Raw genomic sequence first — 21,469 nt, 5'->3', positions numbered from 1 at the left:
GTCAGAAAGCTGAGTTTGCGTCTGAGATCTTGGGTCTTCCAGCAGGACAATGAACCCAAACATACATCGAAAAGCACCAAGAAATGGATGGCAACAAAGTGCTGGAGAGTTCTGAAGTGGAAGCAATGAGTCCAGATCTAAATCCTATTGATCACCTGTGGAGAGATCTTAAAATTGCTGTTGGGAAAAGGCGCCTTCCAATAAGAGAGACTTGTAGCAGTTTGCAAAGGAAGAGTGGTCCAACATTCCAGCTGAGAGGTGTAAGAAGCTTATTGATTGTTATAGGAAGAGACTGATTTCAGTTATTTTTTCCAAAGGGTGTGCAACCAAATATTAAGTTAAGAGTACCAATAATTTTGTCCAGACCATTTTTGGAGTTTGGTGTCACATTATGTCCAATTAGCTTTTTTTTCCTCCCTTTTTTGGTTTAGTTCCAATACACACAAAGTGAATAAACATGTGTATAGCAAAACATGTGTTACTGCAATCCTTTTCTGTAAGAAATACTTCATTTTTGGCCATGACTGTATACCAGGGTCATAGCATATGGCAGTATTATATTCAGGGGGTACAGTGTGTGGTAGTAATAATATATTTAGGGGTACAGTGTTGCAGTATTTTCAGGGGTACAGCATGCAACAGTTTTATATTAAGGGGTACACAATGCGGCAGTATTTTAACAAGACAAATAGGTGGAACTTCTAGGCAATTAGCAAGACACCCCAAATAAAAGGAGTAGCTCTGCAGGTGGTAACCACAGACCACTTCTCAGTTCCTATGCTTCCTGGCTAATGTTTTGGTCACTTTAGAATGCTGGCGGTGCTTTCACTCTAGTGGTAGCATGAGACTGAGTCTACAACCCACACAAGTGGCTCAGGTAGTGCAGCTTATCCAGGATGGCACATCAATGCGAGCTGTGTCAAGGAGGTTTGCTGTGTCTGTCAGCGTAATGTCCAGAGCATGGAGGCGCTACCAGGAGACAGGCCAGTACATCAGGAGACGTGGAGGAGGCCGTAGGAGGGCAACAACCCAGCAGCAGGACCTCTGCCTTTGTGCAAGAAGGAGCACTACCAGAGCCTTGCAAAATGACCTACAGCAGGCCACAAATGTGCATGTGTCCAGTCAAGAGGTCAGAAACAGACTCCATGAGGGTGATATGAGGGCCCGACTTCCACAGGTGGGGGTTGTGCGTACAGACCAACACTGTGCAGGATGTTTAGCATTTGACAGAGCACACAAAGATTGGCAAATTGCCCACTTGCGCCCTGCGCTTTTCACAAATGAAAGCAGGTTCACACTGAGCACATGTGACAGAGGCTGGAGATGCCGTGGAGAACGTTCTGCTGCCTGCAACATCCTCCAGCCTGACCGGTTTGGCAGTGGGTCAGTAATGGTGTGGGGTGGCATTTCTTTGAGGGGCCACACAGCCCTCCATGTGCTTGCTAGAGGTAGCCTGACTGCCATTAGGTACCGAGATGAGAACCTCAGACCCCTTGTGAGACCATATTCTGGAGCGGTTGGCCCTGGGTTCCTCCTAATGCAAGACAATGCTAAACCTCATGTGGCTTGAGTGTGTAAGCAGTTCCTGCAAGAGGAAGGCATTGATGCTATGGACTGGCCCGCTCATTCCCCAGACCTGAATCCGACTGCGCACATCTGGGACATCATGTCTCGCTCCATCCACCTACGCTACGTTGCACCACACACTGTCCAGGAGTCCTCATCAGGAGCATGCCCAGGTGTTGTAGGGAGGTCATACAGGCACGTGGAGGCCACACACACTACTGTGTCTCATTTTGACTTGTTTTAAAAGGACATTACATCAAAGTTGGATCAGCCTGTAGTGTGGTTTTCCACTTTGATTTTGAGTGTGACTCCATATCCAGACCTCCATGGGTTGATAAATTTGATTTCCTTTGATGATTTTTGTGCGATTTTGTTGTCAGCACATTCAACTATGTAAAGACAAAAGTATTTCATACCATTAGTTCATTCATTCAGATCTAGGATGTGTTATCTTAGTGTTCCCTTTATTTTTTGAGCAGTCTATTTTAGGGGTACAGTGTGGCAGTATTACATTCAGGGGCAGTATTTTATTGTCTGTGGCAGTATTTTTATGAGTACAGTATATGGTAGTATTTTCAGGAGTAAAGTAGGCAGCAGTATTATTTTTAGGGGTACAGTATGCAGCAGTATTTTCAGAGAGTCTGTGGCAGTATTTTCAGGGGTACAGTATGCGGCAGTATTATTTAGGGGTACAGTAGGCAGCAGTATTATTTTCAGGGGTACAGTATGTGGCAGTATTCAGAAAATATTTACATCCTCCAGAGTTCAGTCATTTTACCTATTTCCTTCATGGCACTGCGGCCACTAGGTGTGAACCCGGCCTTAGCGCTTAGCTTTGACCTTTACCAGTGACAGACCTGGATGAGCGGACTCTCACTAAAAATAGGTGATTACCCCTGCTATAGGCGATGGCCTTCCAGAAAGTACCTTATTTCAACAGACTCTGCTGAAATCCATGTCCGTCACTGCCTCGAATTATCTGCCGGATACAGTGCATTAACATAGTGACAGATTCCCTTTGAATATATAGTTATACAATATGTAGCACAAACCACAACAGAGTGTTTTAAATTTTTTTTATTTTGAATAAAATTACAAATTACAAAAAAACAGTACTGACATTCAGGCCACTGTGACATCATAGCACAACAGATTGGATTGTAAAACATTAACAGACAAAAGGATTGACTGATTTTCTCGCAAAAAAAAAAAAAAAAAAATATCAACATTTGGTTAGTCAGAAAGCTCATTCATATAAACAGAAGCCCAACAGTTTGTAAAAAAATTCATCACATCCACAATCCTACGACACAGTAAGAGATACAACTGCAAACATTACCAAATAGTTCTACAACTATTTATTTTCCATCCATAAATTTTCAGCACATCTGAAGTGATCTTAGCTCCTTTCAGATACCTCAGTATGAAATGCATTGCACAACACAAACCTTAAGGAGTTACCTAATAATAGCATACTAGACATAGCAAATGCTAGAATATATAATAAAAGAAAATCTCAGCTTATATGAAGAATAAAGTTGCGTATATAATTTAAGTTCTCATCTTAAGTTTAAGATGCCTTTGTCTGAATAATTCTGACTTCTGGAGCGCTCGACCAGGGAAGACACAATTCTCGATTTGTTTTTACAGTGTTTATTGTTACACACAGAAGAAATAACGGTGGTTACAACAAACGACGCATTTCAAAAGGGTATACCCTTCTTCAACGGGTCCATAAACAAAAATCAACATACTCCCAACAAATAGTTCAATCATCTGACTAACCTTCACCCCTTGTATATAAGTATTCCACCTTGGACAAACTCATAACTACCTCTTTCTATAACATATCTCTCAATATGTTTTTATCCACTACTTATCTTACTACCCTGGATTAACGCAAAACCTTTATTATTCCGAACACATCAGTTTTTTAAAATAATTTATTCATTCTAGTCATTTAATTTATACAGGAGCATCTGAACCACTACCATGCACTGCCATCTAGTGGCCACATTTATTCACAACTCTATCCCATTCATAGTTTGTTGCTTTTTGACTTGCATTACCTTATAAGTATATACCAATTGACACACTGGTCTATCATAATTAAACATATAACCACAACTTTAATTGTTTCATTCATACCAGTCCATTTGTAACCACACAATTACTGTTACTGCCAATCTTAATTTTAAAGGGGTACTCCGCCCCTAGACATCTTATCCCCTATCCAAAGGATAGGGGATAAGATGTCAGTACGCCGCGGTCCCGCTGCTGGGGAGCCCCGGGATCCCCGCTGCGACACCGCGCTCTCATTACAGCACAGAGCGAGTTCGCTCTGCACGTAATGACGCGCAATACAGGGGCCGGAGCATCGTTACGTCACGGCTCCGCCCCTCGTGACATCACGGCCCGCCCCTTTCAATACAAGTTTATGGGAGGGGGCGTGGCGGTCGTCACGCCCCCTGCCATAGACTTGCATTAAGGGGACGGGCCGTGATGTCATGAGGGGCAGAGCCATGACGTCACGCGGCTCCGTCCCCTTTATCGCCCGTCATTATGCACAGAGCGAACTCGCTCTGTGCAGTAATGATAGCGCGGTGCCGCAGCGGCGATCCCCGGGGTCCCCAGCAGCGGGACTGCGGTGATCTGACATCTTATCCCCTATCCTTTGGATAGGGGATAAGATGTCTAGGGGCGGAATACCCCTTTAACAGTAAAAAAGTAACCTAGAGGGGATTCGAACCCACAACTGTCTCCCATACACATTCTAGCCAGGCTCACTCCTGCATAGCTTACCCAAATCTTTAGCATATTACTCCCAGACAAAAAAAAATAAATAAATAAATAAAAAGGTTTATGGACCTGATGAAGAAGGGATCTGTTGTAGCCACCGTTGTTTCTTCTGTGTGTAACAATAAACACTAGAAAAACTAAATTGAGAATTGTGTCTTCCCTGGTCGAGCGCTCCAGAAGTCGGAATTTTTTGGACAAAGGCATCCCAGCTGGGAAACCCTAATCCGCATCTTCCTCACCTGTTCTTGTACCGATGGAAAGCTGCCACCAGGAGTTAGAATTACCAAATCCATAAGCGATAAACAGTGTTGTGTCTGCTGTGCAACACTACCAGGTGATCAAGTGCTTTATACCCACTGTTCACCACTCTTCCCCCCCCCCCCTTCTTTCTAAACCTTGGATAACGGCACTATTAGCGCCACTCTCTATCTCCTTTTTATCGCCACTATTTGAGACCTAGAGAGAGAGAGGAGTTTCCTGTAATAGCTCAGAAGAAACTGATAAGGAAAGTTTATCTTATGATTAAAAATTACCCCTAGCTAGCTGATTCATGGGGTCTTTTGTCTACCAAGTAAATGGGGCAGCAGCATGCATGTAAAGCCACCACTCCAATCACTCTCTGCTCCATTAAGTCAGGGGGACAGGAAGGGGGGGTCTGTTCTTGAGATCAGTGGGGATCCCTTACAGTCAGTCAGTTATGAGGATAGGGGATAACCCCTTTAGGACCCTGTTCACACTTGCATTTTTTTTTTTCTGGATTTCTGATATTCTTGTATTTAGAAAGGTCTTACATCCATAGTGCAGCCTCCTAACGACATGAAAAAACTGCTATAGAGATGAGGAAGTAGAGAAAACAGTATAATTTAAATAATGGACACCGTAATACAACTGAAATGTGCACACATCATGGGAAATATATTTGTGAGGGACACAAGACATTACACAGCACGATTTTAGACAGAAATAATGAAATGTCACAAGAATATATAGCACCACAAGTCAGCAATAGAAGAAGATTGTCCCAGGAGCATATTACTAAGACCTGCCTGACTGCGGGTCTCATGGCCTGAACTAATAGCTGTCACTTCAGGTCATCAGAAGCATGGTCAGGTCGGAATTTACTACAATAATATGGACGCACAAATTTGTCCCCATTATGCTTGTGTGAAGCTAGACTTAGATTAAGGCTACATGGCAATTTGTGGTCGCACAACATAAGATCACAATGTTCCACTTCTGCAAATAATGGTCATAAATATGGTTGTGCTGTGACCTGCAAATTACAGTGACACAACAGTCAGCAGAAATCCAGACCTTCTTGACTTCTGCTTGACATCAAACCATGTAGCCCTAACTTAAATGTATTAAAGTCATAAAAAAAAAAAAATTGGCATGTTACACAGACATGTCAAAGGTTTTGATTGGTCTGGGTCTCAGTGCAGAGTCCCCCACCAATCGTTAGATATAGTCAGGAAAAGTGCACGGCAACAGCGTGCTTCACTCCCCAGCTCAGCATACAATTCGCCTTATTCCAGGCTTCATAGACTTATAATGGAGCCAGTTTATTTTTTCCACAGCAATATAAGAATTAAAAGCTGTACTATGGGCAATGATGACAGTTTTATTGAAGGACGGTTTTGATCAATGAGACCCACTGCAGAGACTTAATCTGCTCTTAGTCTTATTACATTAACTGTGCATGTATTCAAATTTGGCAAATAAAAACGTATTTGGCTCCCATATTTCTCAATTAAGGAGCCAAAATGTGACAATTTTATTTAAGTGTAACGGTCATCAACAAAAACTTATTATAATGTAGATAATACCATTCATATGTACATTTGTAATATACATTGGTTACAAAAATTTGTATATTTTTGTCCCTGCAGCTACTGTGGGTGTGTCTCTATGAGGAGTCCAAATACAGCAAGTGAGGGTGGGACAATCAGTGCTCTTTACAGTGAGGCTCTGTGACTTGCTACATGCTCACACATCATAATGGATTGACAAGCCAGGAGCCTGCACAGAGCCCTGCTTCTCCTGCCCTCACTTCCTGTATTTGGACTCCTCATAGAGACACACAGGAAATAGCTGCAGGGATGGCACTTTTTACCCAAATACATACACATTTTTTTTAACCAATGTCTATGGTATTATCTACACTATATAAAAAGTTTTTGTTGACGACAGGTACACTTTAATTTAGTCTGGGGCTTACCTAGAAGGCAAAATCTCTGGGTTGGAGGCAAGTGAAGTGTAAATTATGCTTGAGTGGTCTTCTATATCTGTACGCACGGTAGGCAACAAAGTGCAGGATGGCAAGATTCTTGGCCAACAACATCAAAGCCAGAATAAAACACTCACAGCTCCGGCTGCAGTAGAATGGATAGGATGAACCCTGCATGTCTGGCTACCTGTTCTCCATGTTCTGCTTCTGGAGACTGAGTGATGTGAAGCTAGCCAGTAACTCAGTCACCTCATCCACCTGGAATAGAAAGCACATTTCCTAATTCTATATTTGAGTCCCATCACACACACACACACACACACACACACACACACACACACACACACACACACACACGATGGTGGAATCTTAATAACTTTGTATCATCATATTCCAAAAGCCATAAAATTTTCTCTTTTGCAGCCCCTTCTACTTTTTGCCACGTGGCAAGAATACCACTACCTTCCTTCCGTGGATCAATATTAACATATCAGGGATGTGGAATTCCTATCGCCCGACGCCCGGGACATGCAGCTCCAGACGCCGGGCAGGTGATTTCTTCAGGCATTTAGCCATGCTTCGGGCAAGCAGCGTTAAATGCCGGAAGAATTCACACAGGTCTGCTCTGTTACTGTACTTACATCTCCCTGCAGCAGTCTATAAAGAGACTTCCTTGCGGGGATGCGCGCGATTGGCGACGTCATCACATACGCAGCTCAGAACGTCGGGACTCTGACGTCCCGTGCGGCGCCTGTGATGACGTCACCTATCGCACGCATCCCCGCAAGGAAGTCTCTTTATAGATTGCTGCAGGGAGATGCAAGTACAGTAACAGTGTGAGCGGACCTGTGTGAATTCAGAGTGAGTGAGTGAGATAAACTTGCCTAATATGAGGACCTGCCTGATCACCAGGGGCAAAACTATATTCTTAACGGTCCAGTAACAAAAGTGACCGCCGAGCCCCTGAGCCTGCCGGAGCACACATGGGGCCGGAGTACAGGTAGCAGGGGATCAGAGAGGAGGGGAGGTTTGGTAAATAATTTGGGAGAGGAGAGGGGGGTTGGGCTGAAATATAATGACACAGGGGGCATCAGTAGGGAGGGGAATATAATGGCGCAGGGGGCATCAGAGGGGGGGGTAACAATGGCGCAGGGGGCCCTACTTGATCCCTTCCTCATAAAGGGACATACCTACCTGAAGGGGGACTACCTACTTAACGGAATACTATAATGCAAAAAAAACTTATCCCCATAAGTGATAGATTGCGGGGGTCTGACCGCTGGGACAACCCCCCATCTCTTGTATGAGGCCCCAGCAGACGGCATGAAGGGAATGTTCCTGTATCTATGGGATACATGGGGGGGGCATGTCAGTCGCTGGGTCATGCGACAAGCCCCCATTCCTGCCGGGGCCCCTTACGAGAGATTGGGGGGAGGGGTTTCCCAGAGGTCAGGATAAGTTATTTTGCACTGCAGTATTCCATTAATGGGGCGGACTTATCAGGGACCCTATCCACCTAATGGGGTGACATACTGGTCTGCCTATCAAGTTTTTTATTAAGAAAAGACCTTATTTACATACTATTTGGGTTAAAATTATTTTGTACCAGGACAAGTGGATTGTTATGAGGGACAAGTAGATTCTGCTCCGTTTTCATCTCTTGGACAAGTAGTTTTTAAAAAAAATTTCCACACCCCTGCATATGTATTTTTATTTCGTTTTTTCATTTTTTACCATATAAGTACTTTTTACATTTTGTGGAAGAAAACAAAAAGTCACTTTGCATCGCTGCATTTTGAGACCCATAACTTATTTTTCAATCAATGTGGGAGTTATGAGCAGCTTGTTTTGCATGATGAATTATTAATTAGCTATTAGTTTAAAAAAGGAGCAAGGCCACTTAGATGTCACAGTCGATAATGACTCTGGCATTTAAAGGAGTACTCTGGTGGAAAAAAACTAACTCAACTGTTGTGTATCTCTTTCCGGTCTAACCACAGTGGTCTCTGCTGCCACCTCTGTCCGTGTCAGGAACTGACCAGAGCAGGAGCAAATCCCCATAATGAATCTCACCTGCTCTGGACAGTTCCTGACATTGACAGAGTTGGCAGTACAGAGCACTGTGAAGCATACAGCAGCTGATAAGTACTGGAAGGATTAACATTTCATTTAAAAATTATTTACAAATCTGTATAACTTTAAATCTATGAGGCAGAGTACACCTTTAAGGAGGTATACTAACAGGATCAACATTAGCTCCAAACCATGAACTTGTGGCTGGAACCAGGCTGTGTATTTCAGGTGTGGCCCTTCTACTGATTGATTGTGTAGGCATGGCAACAGTGCCATTTAATCCCATGTTATATGTTTAACAAGATTATAAAGTAATATAGCAAGTCTGATTTGTTTCAGAAAAACCATTTGTCCCATACAAATAATAAGTAAATAGAAAATTAAGCATCAGTGATAACCTGCTCCTTGGTGCTTGTCCTCTGTAGTCTGGAACATATCTGATCTAGCTGTTGTGTCTGTTCTTGTTGACCCAACCTTTCCAGGTATTCCCGTAACATCTGGATAATCTACAGATGGCAAAAACAAATGTCAATTTATCATTGAACAACTTACTAAATTATACTTTATCTTCTATACTTGTGACCATCTACCTTTTAACACTATTTTGAGAAACAGAATAAAAACATTGAAAGGGAATATAAATTCACTAAATGCCTTCTTAAAGGGAACCAATAATCAGACTTTACCCTATATATCACTTGGCAAAGCGTTATACAGGGTAAAATCTTTATCCTCAACATCCCCTGGGATGGTGTAGATATGAAGTTATAAACTAGTCACTGACGCAGCCATAAGTAATCCCCTGGGCGGGGAGCTCCTCTTACCAGGTCCTGTTGTTCGACCGGCAGCGACGCCCCCTCAGCTTGATTGAAGGGCCGCGTCATCACTCTACTCACTGAACAGACGGAGCAGAGCGATGTTACGCCCCATCAATCAAGCCGAGCGGGTGTCGCTGACGGCCAAAGAACAGGACCTGGTAAGAGGAGCTCCCCCACTCAGGGGACTACTTATGGCCGCGGCAATGACTAGTTTATAAGTTCATATCCTCACCATCCCTGGGGACAGGGAAATTCACTTTCCACAGGTCACTCTATGCCAGTGTAACACTTGTTCTTGTTACCCTATGTACCATATGATAAAGAAGTAAGAAGCTTTTAGCGAATGGCAAGCAGTGTTTATTTTCTCTTGGTGAACTTGTGGGTATTTGAAGTGGAGCTTAGCACCACCACAAGGAAGCATAGGTATAGGTCAAGAGTGACATATCTTCGGAATCAGTGTGTATAGAGAAGTAACAGGTAGTGCCAGATCTTATACTGATATGGTGACACATAAGTCACATCCAATCACCATCAAGAAATATCACTATGGTGCCCTATAAACGTATAACTGTTTTTATTCTTTAAGGCTTTTATTGCTCTTCAGACCTTTCTCATCTCTCCTGAACAAACTTCTCAGCTCATTTATGAACAGATCAAAGGTCAACTTTTATCTCGTTATATATCAGTTGATCAAACACAGACTATGTTCACACCCAGTTTATACCCTAAATAATCTCCATATGAACCCTTATGTGACAGATGGAACACTTAATTGTGAGTTATAGTCCACAGACTCTCACCTGTTTCACCTCTAGTCGCAGGGATTCCAGAGTCTGTGATTTTCCATCTTGTAATATGTTCAGTTTGGACTTTGCTAAATGAAGGGGGGTCCGTCCTGCACGGTCTAAAGCATCTACTCTGGCACCTTTCAATAAAAGAGAGAGAGACAGCATTTTTTCCCCCCCAAAAAAAGATGGAGAGATTTTATTAAAGGAGTTCTCTAGTCACAGGATGGGGGATAAGCATCTGATGGTGGGTGTGGTGACCACTGGGACCTCCACAATCTCCAAAACGTGGCTCTGGCCCTCCCAACTGAATGGAGTGGCAGATGGCACTCGATCCATGGGGTTTATGGGAGTGCTGGCGATACCAGAGTGTTGTACTCGAGTATCTCTGGTGCTCATGTAGACAACGAATGGAGCAGCAGACAGCCAAATAGATTTGATGCCTGTCTGAGTTCTGACACATAATTCTGCTCTAATTTACACCAGTTTCATGCATAAATTATAAGTTTGTAGGGTTGCCAAAAGCCCCATCCCCTGCCAGGCTACACCCATTTTTATATGTCACTATGTGGGAGGATTTATAATCAAGAAGGTGTAGTATGAATGGGATAGAGAGTTGGTTGAATTCACAGCTAGAGTGTCCTTTGCACAGAAACAGGAAGTCTGTTACAGGATGTACACCACACAGGACAAATCAGTTTCATCTTGCATAAGAGTTACAAATTTTCAGGCAGGTGCAGCTTGTGCACATATGTGTGACTTTTCTATTGTAGAAAACTAGTGTATATAGCTTAAAGGGGTAGTGCAGTGAAACATAACTTATCCCCTATCCAAAGGATAGGGGTAAGTTATAGATCACCCGGCAGTCTGCCAGAAGTGGCCGTTCCCAACACCCGCAGCCTACACACCCCCTTCATGTATCTCTATGTAATATATGGAAGGGGCGTGTCGGCCACCACTCCGTGCGGGGGTAGGCATGCCCCCTTCCAGCAGACTGCAGGGCCCCGTTCAGGAGATCGCGGGGGGTTCCAGTGGTTGGACCCCCCACGATCTCTAACTTACTCCCTATCCTTTGGATAGGGGATAAGTTATGTGTCACTACAGAACTCCTTTAACCCTTTAAGGACAGTGTTTTTCCATTCTTGCACTTTTGTTTTTCCTTACCTTTTAAAAATCATAACCCTTTCAATTTTGCACCTACAAATCCATATGATGGCTTATCTTTTGCACCACCAATTCTACTTTATAATGACATCAGTCATTTCATCCAACAATCTATTGCGAAACCAAAAAATAAATCATTGTGTGAAAAATTTAAGAAAAAAAGCACCATTTTGTGTATTTTGAGGGCTTCCATTTATGCGCCGTACATTTTTGGGTAAAAATAACACCTTTATTCTGTAGGTCCATACGATTAAAATGATACCCTACTAATCTAGGTTTGATTTTGTCTTACTTCTGGAAAAAAATAACTACATGAACAAAAATGAATATGTTTTAAATTGTCCTCTTCTGACCCCTATAACTTTTTTTCGCGTACAGGCCGGTATGAGGGCTCATTTTTTGCGTCGCGATCTGAAGTTTTTATCGGTACCAATTTTTTTTTTGATCTGCCTTTTTGATAGCATTTATTCATTTTTTATGGTATAAAAAGTGACCAAAAATACGCAATTTTGTACTTTGGAATTTTTTTTGCACGTACACTATTGACCGTGTGGTTTAATTAACAATATATTTTATAGTTCGGACATTGACGCATGCGTTGATACCACATGGTTTATTTACACCGTTTAAAAAAATGGGAAAAAAGGGGGTATTTAAAGGGGTAGTCCAGTGGTGAAAAACTTATACCTTATCCTAAGGATAGGGGATAAGTTTCAGATCGCGGGAGGGTCCGACCTCTGGGGTCCCCCGCAATCTCTCTGTACAGGGGCCAGGCTCTCCGACCAGATAGTGGGTGTCGACCACCGCACAAAGCGACGTCCGACACACCCCCTCAATACATCGCTATGGCAGAGCCGGAGATTGCCATAGAGTTGTATTGAGGGGGCGTGTTAGCCGCCGCTTCGTGCGGTGGTCAACACACCCCCTTCCCGTGGGCTGTCAGGGCCTCGTACAGGAAATCGCGGGGGGCCCCAGCGGTCGGACCCCCCGCGATCTGCAATATCTGGATATCTCCATTAAACTTTTATCAGGGGAGAGGTTAAATCATCTTTATTGATTTTTTATTTTTTTTTGCAATGTTACACCCCCCATAGGGGCTATAACATGCATTATACAGATTGCAGGCACTGGATCAATGCATTGCCATAGCAAAGCATTGATCAGTGCTATCGCCACTTGATTGCTCCTGCCTGGATCTCAGGTCCGGAGCAGTCATTCGGCAATTGGACATAGAGGAGGCAGGTAAGGGACCCTCCTCTTGCGTCCTAGCTGATAGGGACACCAATCAGGTCCCAATGAGCCCGACTGAGCTGCCAGGAAGCTTTTACTTACATTTTAGACGCGCAATCAACTTTGATCACTGCGTCTAAAGAGTTAATGCCAAACATCTGCCTGAACGGCAATGTCCGGCATTAGCCATGGGTCCTGGCTGCTGATAGCAGCCGGGACTGTGCGGGTATGATGCAAGCTCAGCTCCTGAGCTTGCATCACAACCCTACCGTGACGCAGCTGTTTAGAAACTGCATTTTGCGGGAAGGGGTTAATTAAAATTCCCCCATTGTTTATTAAGGTGTAAACATATTTTTTTTTACTGAAGAATGAATAGGTTTCTTACCTCCCCTTAAAAGAGTTGTAATCACTGGAACATGACTGGTGCAAGCAGCTAGGAGGAAAAAAAATGAATGATATAAAAATTTAAAAAAATGCCAATGTAAGAGAAATGTAAGAGATTCTCATACACACCTACCCAAATGTAACGGAGTGTTTCCTAGTCCATCTCTCTGATTTGCATCAGCACCATGGTCCAAGAGCAGACGAACTAAAAGAATTGGGAGACATTTTTACAGCAATACAGAGTATGTTCATTATGTACAGCATATGCCACCTTCCTGTACAAAATATTTATGTCTAATAATCAATATAAAAACCAACGTCAGTATAACCTACTACACTGTCACTAATCAAAGTAAAATAAATGTACATATTAATGATAAGACAAAAAAAAAAAAAAAAAAGATCTTTTCTGCAAAGAGTAATCCTACAGAGAACACTAGAGTTAGATTGCTGCTGATGCCTTACACTTTCAGCTAAGGTTATGGGGTCTAGCTCAATTAGTTCAGTTGGTTGAAAGTACTCCACTAGTGACTACAACTGGTCCATTTCAATGCTTATACATTTATTTTACTGTGATCAATTATGGGATTTCTTCATCTATATCCCATACCAATTTTGTCATTTCCATTGCAGGATGCAAAGTGCAATGCTGTCCGCCCCTTGTCATCAGCTGCACAAGGATCAACTCCTTCATCAAGCAGGTGTTGAACTAAAGGAAACAAAAGATTAAAAATAACTTTAGACCTAAATTATGTATTGCATTCATTAAAGGGGTACTCCGGTGGAAAACATTTTTTTTTAAATGAACTGGTGCCAGAAAGGTAATCAGATTTGTAAATTACTTCTATAAAAAAAAAATCTTAATCCTTTTAGTACTTTTTAGCAGCTGTATGCTACAGAGGAAATTCTTTACTTTTTGAATTTCTTTTTTATGTTGTCCAGAGTGCTCTCTGCTGACAACTCTGTGTCAGGAACTGTCCAGAGCAGCATAGCTTTGCTATGGGGATTTTCTCCTGCTCTGGATAGTTCCTGATACGGGCATCAGGTGCCAGCAGAGAGCTCTGTGGACAACACAAAAAAGAAATTCAAAAACTAAATATTTTCCTCTGTAGCAACAGCTACTAAAAAAGTACTGAAATGAAAAAGATTTTATTTATAGAAGTAAATTTACAAATCTGTTTAACTTTCTGGCACCAGTTCATTTAAAAGACAAAAAAAAGATTACCACCGGAGTACACCTTTAATAAGACTTGGGTAATGAGACACCCACATAAAAAGGATTTCCACTATGCAGTCATATTAAATACTGACAGCACAACATCAAAGTGGAGAAAGCCTTTCTATTGACACGTTATACAAAATGAGCTTGATGTTTGCTTGCAGCAGTGCTTAGCTCTTTCAGATGCCACTACTATGAACACATTTTATTTAAATTGGCACAGTTTAAAAAAAATTAAAAAATATATTTTTTTTTAAATGGAACAGAAACACAGAGATCGACTGATTAGAAGAACTCACGGGGATAAGGGAGTGGTAGCACATTTAAATGGGTACTCCGCCCCTAGCATCTTATCCCCTATCCAAAAGATAGGGGTTAAGATGTCTGATCGCGAGGGTCCCGCCGCTGGGGACCCCCGGGATCTCCACTGCAGCACCCCGCTATCATTACAGCACAGTGCAAACTCGCTCTGTGCGTAATGACTGGCAATATAGGGGCCGGAGCATCGTGACATCACGGCTCCGACCCCTTGTGACATCACCGCCCACTTAATGCAAGTCTATGGGAGGGGGCGTGATTGGCCACCACTCCCACTCCTATAGACTTGTATTGAGGGGGCCGTGACGTCACGCGGGGGTTGGAGCCGTGATGTCACGATGTTCCGGCCCCTGTATTGCCCGTCATTACGCACAGAGCGAGTTTGCTCTGTACAGTAATGATAGCGGGGTGCTGCAGTGGAGATCCCAGGGGTGCCCAGCGGCGGGACCCCCCCCCCCGTGATCTGACATCTTATCCCCTATACTTTGGATAGGGGATAAGATGCTAGGGGCGGAGTACCCCTTTAACTCCCTGGCTCTCAGCTTCATTATAAGTCTATGGGGCAGAAGGACAAAGACTGCAGAGGACTGGACCGCCACGATATCCAGAATGGGCCCAAAATTTTCCCACTGCATGATGTGGACTCTGGTATCTCCTTTGCCTCCACAAACAATGCATGTATCTCGTGCCAAATCTGCGATCCATGCAGCGGGGAGATTTAGGGTCCCATTCTGGAGATTGTTCCCAGAGGTCAGACATCAGCTATCAGTCACTTATTCCTTATCCTGTGAACATGGGGATACGTTTTTATACATAGGAATACCCCTTTAGAAAAGGAGTACTCTAGCGCAGACTATTCCTACTTCATTGGCCTGGGCTGGAAAAAAATAAATAAAAAGAAAATGGAAATAAACTTCCACTCACCTTTCAGATTTTTTGAGGCTTTTAAAGTTTTGAATATCACTTTTAGTTCTCAATAGTTCGAGGAACAGGTCCGGGTTTCTTGGGACCATGAACCCTGCAGATAAGATCTTCCACTATGGCTCCCCAGCCCCATAGACTGGCATCTGTTATAGAAATAGATGGAAGAGGGATCCATGGCAGACCTACCAGAAGATTTTCCTTCTTTAGCCACCAGTTAGGGATTTCTTTACAAAAAGAGAAATCCTCATCTTTTTCTCTAGAGATAACTGAGAGCGATCCCAGGTCTTCAGTATTTGTGACTGAAGAGACCTGGAACGACTGTGGCACCAGGGTACAGCCGGAATGCAGGAATTAATGGACCCCAGTAGGGACATGGCTTCCCTTAGGGCAGTGTTTCTCAATTCCAGTCCTCAGGGCCCCCTAACAGGTCATGTTTTCAGGATTTCCTTAGTCTTTCACAGGTGATATAATTGTGGTGATGCCCGATTCACTAACCATAATTATGTCACCTGTGAAAGACTGTGAAAGAAAACATGACTTGTTTGGGGGCCCTGAGGACTGGAATTGAGAAACACTGCCTTAGGGTGACAGATTGGGTTCTCAACACCTTTTTTTATCTTTTCCAGAATGGATGATACTTTTTCTCCTGGAAGAAAGGTTTTCTGTACCTCTGAATTCAACATCATGCTTAGGAATCTCTTGGTTCTTGAGGGAGAGAGATCGGATTTCTGAAAGTTTACTATCCAGCCTAGGTCTTGTAGGCATGACACTGTCCGCTGGACAGCATGTGATGAGAATTTGCAGTGATCAAAAGATCGTCTAGGTAGGGAATGATGGTGATCCCTTCTAGTGTTAGGAAGGCTACAACCTCTACCATGACCTTTGTGAATATCCTTGGAGCTGAGGATATTCCAAAGGGTAGAGCTTTGAACAGAAAATGATAAACTTTCTTGTTTAACCGGACTGCAAACCTGAGGTATTTTTGGTGAGGCTCGTAGATTGGAATATGAAAGTAGGCGTCTTTTAAGTCGATAGTCGCCATCCAGGCGTCTTTTTGGATTAATGGAATAGCAGATTTCAGAGTTTCCATTTTGAATCTTTTGTATATAATGCATTTGTTCAGACCCTTCAAATTTATAATGGTTCTGAATGAACTATTGGGCTTTGGGACTAGGAATAAGTTGGAGTAATGACCTAGGCCCTTGTTCTTGCAGAGGAACTGGAATAACAGCCCCAAGGGATGAGAGATCTTTTATACCTGAGCTGAGTCTCATGTTTGCATTCTCTGATCCTCGATCTGTAATGCGATATCTTTGAGGAAGAGGGAAGGCAAACTGGATTCTAAAGCTGAACTCTAGAGAGTTCAGAATAAATTGGTTTTTTTTAGATGTTCACCCACTGGTGACAAAGTCGAGCAAGTCTCTCCCCCCCACCTAAAGACAGACGTTTTTTGGAAGCGGTGTTTGAGGGAGGGTTGAGCAAAAATTCTCTACTCTTACCTCCCTTTAGGTAACTCCATCTAACTGTTTTTCCTTTTCCTTTGTACTGTTTTTTTTTTTTTTTTTTTGTTTGGTAGACATTTCTTCAGGAAGAACCTATTTCTTATCCGCAGCTTGTTCCAGAATTTTGTCTAAAACTGGGCCAAATACTGAGTTACCCTGGAAAGGAATACCACAAAGTTTACTCTTTGAGGTGGAGTCCCCCTGCCAGTTTTTAAGCCATAAGGCTCGTCTGACTGAATTGGACAGAACAGCCGACCTGGAGGACATTCTGACCGACTCGGTCAAGGCGTCAACTAAGAATGCTGTAGCTAGTTTTAACATAGGACTTACGGTCTAAAGGGTCTTTAAGTTGAGAACTACCCTCGAAGGGTAAGGATGTCTTTCTTACCACTTTAGATACTTGCACATTAACTTTTGGAATTTCATTCCATAACTTGGTATCTTCTTGATTAAAAAGAAAATCTAGAATGGAATTCCTTGGAAAGTAAAAGCCTTTTCTCAGGTTCTTTCCATTCTTCAAGAATCAAATCTTTAATGTTGTCATGAACAGTGAACACCTGTTGCTTTTTAGGTTTTAAACCCGCAAACATGCGGTCTTGGATAGAGGTAGGTTCAGCAGATTCAGGAATGTTCATCGCATTTCTGACAGCATTAACTAAAATTTCTGTGTCCTCAGAGGAGAAATAATACCTCTTATCACTCCTCTGTGTACAGGGTTCAATGACTTCACCCTCTTGAGAATTAGAATGATGGAAATGAAACGATGTCAACCTCAGAATCAGAGAGTTTACTAACACAGTTTTTTGTCTTTTTAACGGAGGAGGATCCGAAAAAGAAGGAAGATCCTACACATGGAAAGGATCAACCGGTGGAGATAGATTAACTAACTGAGCTTTTGGCAGAGCCACAGCAACAGAAGTTTGAACTTCAAATTTAATAATAGAACGAAGTTCCTCCAAAAAAGACGGGGATTCCTGTTGAATTAACTTATCCATACAGGCTTTACATAGGGGCTTAATATATCCTTCAAGCAATATGGTAGCACAAATCCCACATTTTCTAGGTTTAACTTTGGATTCTTTATCCTTAGTTTTCTTCGGGGCCTCCTTGTCTCCCTTAAAGGAGAGAAGGATACCAATAAGAACAGGGAACTATAAACAGTACTTCCCACCCCCAGAAAGTAGTAGGTGTACCCGCAATTGGGTCAGCTACTCACTGGATTGCTGGGTCCTGTGCGCTCCAGAGATGTAGAGCAAGCAGCGACAGAACTATCCATGGTGTCAGAGGATGAGGATAGACTTGAGGCTTCCTTATATGCCCAGGGTTTTGAAATTTGGCACCCGCATCTCATTCGGCTCCTGACGTCTTCCGGTGGGCACCGCCATCTTGGAGGCAGGACTTCCGGGCTCCAGCCAATCCTGGGGGACGCACGTGCACGTCACATCATACGTGCGCGCGACCCCGCCGGAGCACCCGAGGCCAGCCAAAGAACTAGGTCCCCTGCATAAACTCCCGGAGCGCTGCAGGGGACAGAAACAGGACCGGAGAGGCGCCTTACACAGCAGGCCATGACCCGGTGCAGGGAAGAGGAGAGGGAGGCCCAAGGCGATAGACTCCCCCCGCCTGGACTCCACCATACACAGCCCGCAAAAAAAAAAAAAAAATACAAAAGTACAGACCTCTCTGTACTGCTCCATAGGAACAGGAAACACTGAGGGAGTATAGAGGGAAGTGCCTTTTAACCTCTCTTGTGCTTCCTGTTCCTATGCAGATAGGAGGGGCAATCTCATGTGGTGCTGTCATGAGTGGACGATGTGAAAAGGAGATTTTTTTTGTACTCAACGTAAAAATCTCTCTCTTAGCCTTCATAGGGGGACATCTTACTGATGGGTATATGCTTTTTCCACTAGGAGGCGCTGACACTAGGAAAAAAATTATATAGTCGGCTCCTCCCTGGCAGGATATACCTGCCCACTGGAAGAGAGGTAATCAGTTTTGTGACAAAGCAGTAGGAGAAGCCAAAGACATAAGTCCGAAGGACCCCAGAAAAGAATCACGGAAAAAGAACCAGAAAAGATCATGCAGTCAAAAAAAGAAATATGGGTGGATGCAGCGTCCCCCCCCCTCAATGAAGATTATGAGAGATTTTAGGGTGAGTACAAAAAAAAAAAAAATCTCCTTTTCTCGGTCACTCTTCCAGGGGTGTGGAAATTTTATAAAAAAACTACTTGTCCACGGGACTAAAATGGAGCAAAATCTACTTGTCCCTCATGACGATCCACTTGTCCGGCCAATTTTCGCTTTTACGCTCTCGTTTTTTCCTCCTCGCCCTATAATAGCCATAACTACCTACGATAATGATACCTTTTAATTTTTCAATAACATATTCTCCGAACCAAAAAAATATATAAATATATATTAAGGGAAGTGAAATTGAAATAGTAAAAGATACCTTGTGGTTGAGGTAACATGTTAGTTTTATACTTTAGGCACCTGATTACAGCAATACCAGATTTGTATCGTTTACGTCATGTTTTACTAATTCTGGACTTTTTCTAATTTTTTTTAATTACCATTTTTTAACCCCTGCAGCTTTATTTTTTTCCCGCATACCAGGCTGTATGAGGGATCATTTTTTGCGCCATAATCTGTTTTTTGTATCGGTACCATTTTGGTATTGATCTGACTTTTTAATTGCTTTTTAACTTTTTTTTCTGGGATATTATAAAAATTTCAAATCTGTGGTTTGGTATTTTTTTTACATTTACCATACGGGATACATAATGTTATATTTTCATAGGTTGTACAATTACGCACAAAGCGATACCAAATATGTTTATTTTTATTATGTTTGCATGTTTTTATATAGGAAAAGGGGGTGATTTGAACTTTTAACATGGAAGGGGTTAATGCAGCGGTCTTCAAACTGTGGCCCTCCAGATGTTGCAAAACTACAACTCCCAGCATGCCCGGACAGCAAACGGCTGTCCTGGCATGCTGGGAATTGTAGTTTTGTAACATCTGGAGGGGCACAGTTTGAAGACCACTGGGTTAATATGTGTCTTTCAAACTTTTATTAAAACTTTTATTTATTATTATTATTTTTTTTGACACTTTATTAGACTTATGAGGAATCATTAGATTCCTCAGACAGATGAATAGAGTTCTATTGAACTCTATTAATCTGTGTGCTCTGTGATCCATTGATAGAGCCTGGTCCAGCCAGGATCTATCAATGACAGAGCTGGGACAGCTGGAAGCAGAGGTAAGTCCTCCGGCTACCTCTATAGTGGATCTCCCCCCCCGCGATCGCGCTGCAGGGGGGCGATCCACCCCACTAGCCCACCAGGGAGCGTTCACATCTCCCTTTAGACGCCGCTGTCAGCTTTGACAGCGGCGATCTAAAGGGTTAATAGCCAGCCGCGGCGATTGCCGCATGCTGGCTATTAGCGGCGGCCCCCGGCTACTGAGAACAGCCGGGGGCTGCAGAGTATGGAGCGGGCAGGAATCCCGAGCCCGCTCCATACTGCCCTGTGAGCGCCGCATACAGTCTCCCCGTGCAGACGTGCGGGGAGCGAAGGCAAAGGACGCAGGTCTGCATGGGGAGAAATAAGGCACGCCCCCTCATCTCCCTCCCCCCGCACGTCTGTAGAGCAGAGGAGAGAAGACAAATACACAGCTTCTCATCTCCCTTGCTCTGCTTCAGAGGACACAGGCTGCAGAGTATGGAGCGGGCAGGAGTCGGGTGCCCGCTCCATACAGACTGCAGATCCGCCGCACTTGTCAGGTCCGGCCCTGCTTGCCCGAAGCCGGGCTAAGGGCCGGACAAATTCACCTGCCCGGCGCCCAAAACTGCTAGTCCGGGGCGTCGGGCGATAGAAATTCCACATCCCTGCTCTTCATTGGGGGACACCTTACTGATGGGACGTACCAAAGCAGTCCCCTCAGGTGGGAACAAAAATAACAACCAGAGAGTCAGTCAGAAACCGAACCCCCTCATCCACAAGGGGTGCGGACGAGACCACAGGCCAGAGACTAGGAAAGTCTCTGAAAGAACGTCGACTAGGAAGCCAGCTGGGCCAGAACCATGCTAGAAGGAAGTAGGAAATCCACCACAGGGAACACAGAACCAGACAGAGGGCTAGCCCGGCTGGGAAACAAAAATGGAAAAAAGGGCTCAAAAAGAGAATCCCATCCAGAATTAACCGATTCAAAAGAACATGTTGGAAAGACGCCAGGGAGAGCAGCGTACGCCTGAGCAGAAGGCGAGCACAGGAGGTGGAGACCAGAAAAATCACTGGAAAAAAAAGAAAAAAATACAGCACTCAGCTAAATAGTCCCCCTAGTGGAGGGGAAAAACAAGAGGTGGTCGAGAGAAAACCCAGGCACCGACCATGCCAGCACCCTGATCCCAGTACCCCCTGTGGAAGGGGGGATTGTCAAGTGTGCCAGGTACTGTC

General features: G+C 43.5%; 1 protein-coding gene across 1 annotated transcript in view; it reads right to left on the bottom strand.

Annotated features, from left to right (window-relative positions):
* Positions 1–2,758: 2,758 nt before the first annotated feature.
* ANKRD54 (ankyrin repeat domain 54) overlaps positions 2,759–21,469 on the bottom strand; it is a 36,323-nt gene continuing 17,612 nt past the window's right edge. The window contains exons 3-8 of the mRNA XM_056523985.1: positions 13,657–13,755; positions 13,180–13,251; positions 13,048–13,095; positions 10,284–10,408; positions 9,064–9,171; positions 2,759–6,850 (exon numbers count right to left, since the gene is read on the bottom strand). Of these exons, the coding sequence (XP_056379960.1) occupies positions 6,776–6,850; positions 9,064–9,171; positions 10,284–10,408; positions 13,048–13,095; positions 13,180–13,251; positions 13,657–13,755 (527 nt within the window). The 3' untranslated portion in view covers positions 2,759–6,775. The remainder of the gene's footprint in view (positions 6,851–9,063; positions 9,172–10,283; positions 10,409–13,047; positions 13,096–13,179; positions 13,252–13,656; positions 13,756–21,469) is intronic.

Source organism: Hyla sarda, chromosome 6 (genome assembly GCF_029499605.1).
Source record: "Hyla sarda isolate aHylSar1 chromosome 6, aHylSar1.hap1, whole genome shotgun sequence".
In the NCBI taxonomy this organism is placed as follows: domain Eukaryota; kingdom Metazoa; phylum Chordata; class Amphibia; order Anura; family Hylidae; genus Hyla; species Hyla sarda.
Note: the sequence above shows the minus strand (reverse complement) of the source record. Positions and strands in the feature narration are given on the sequence as shown.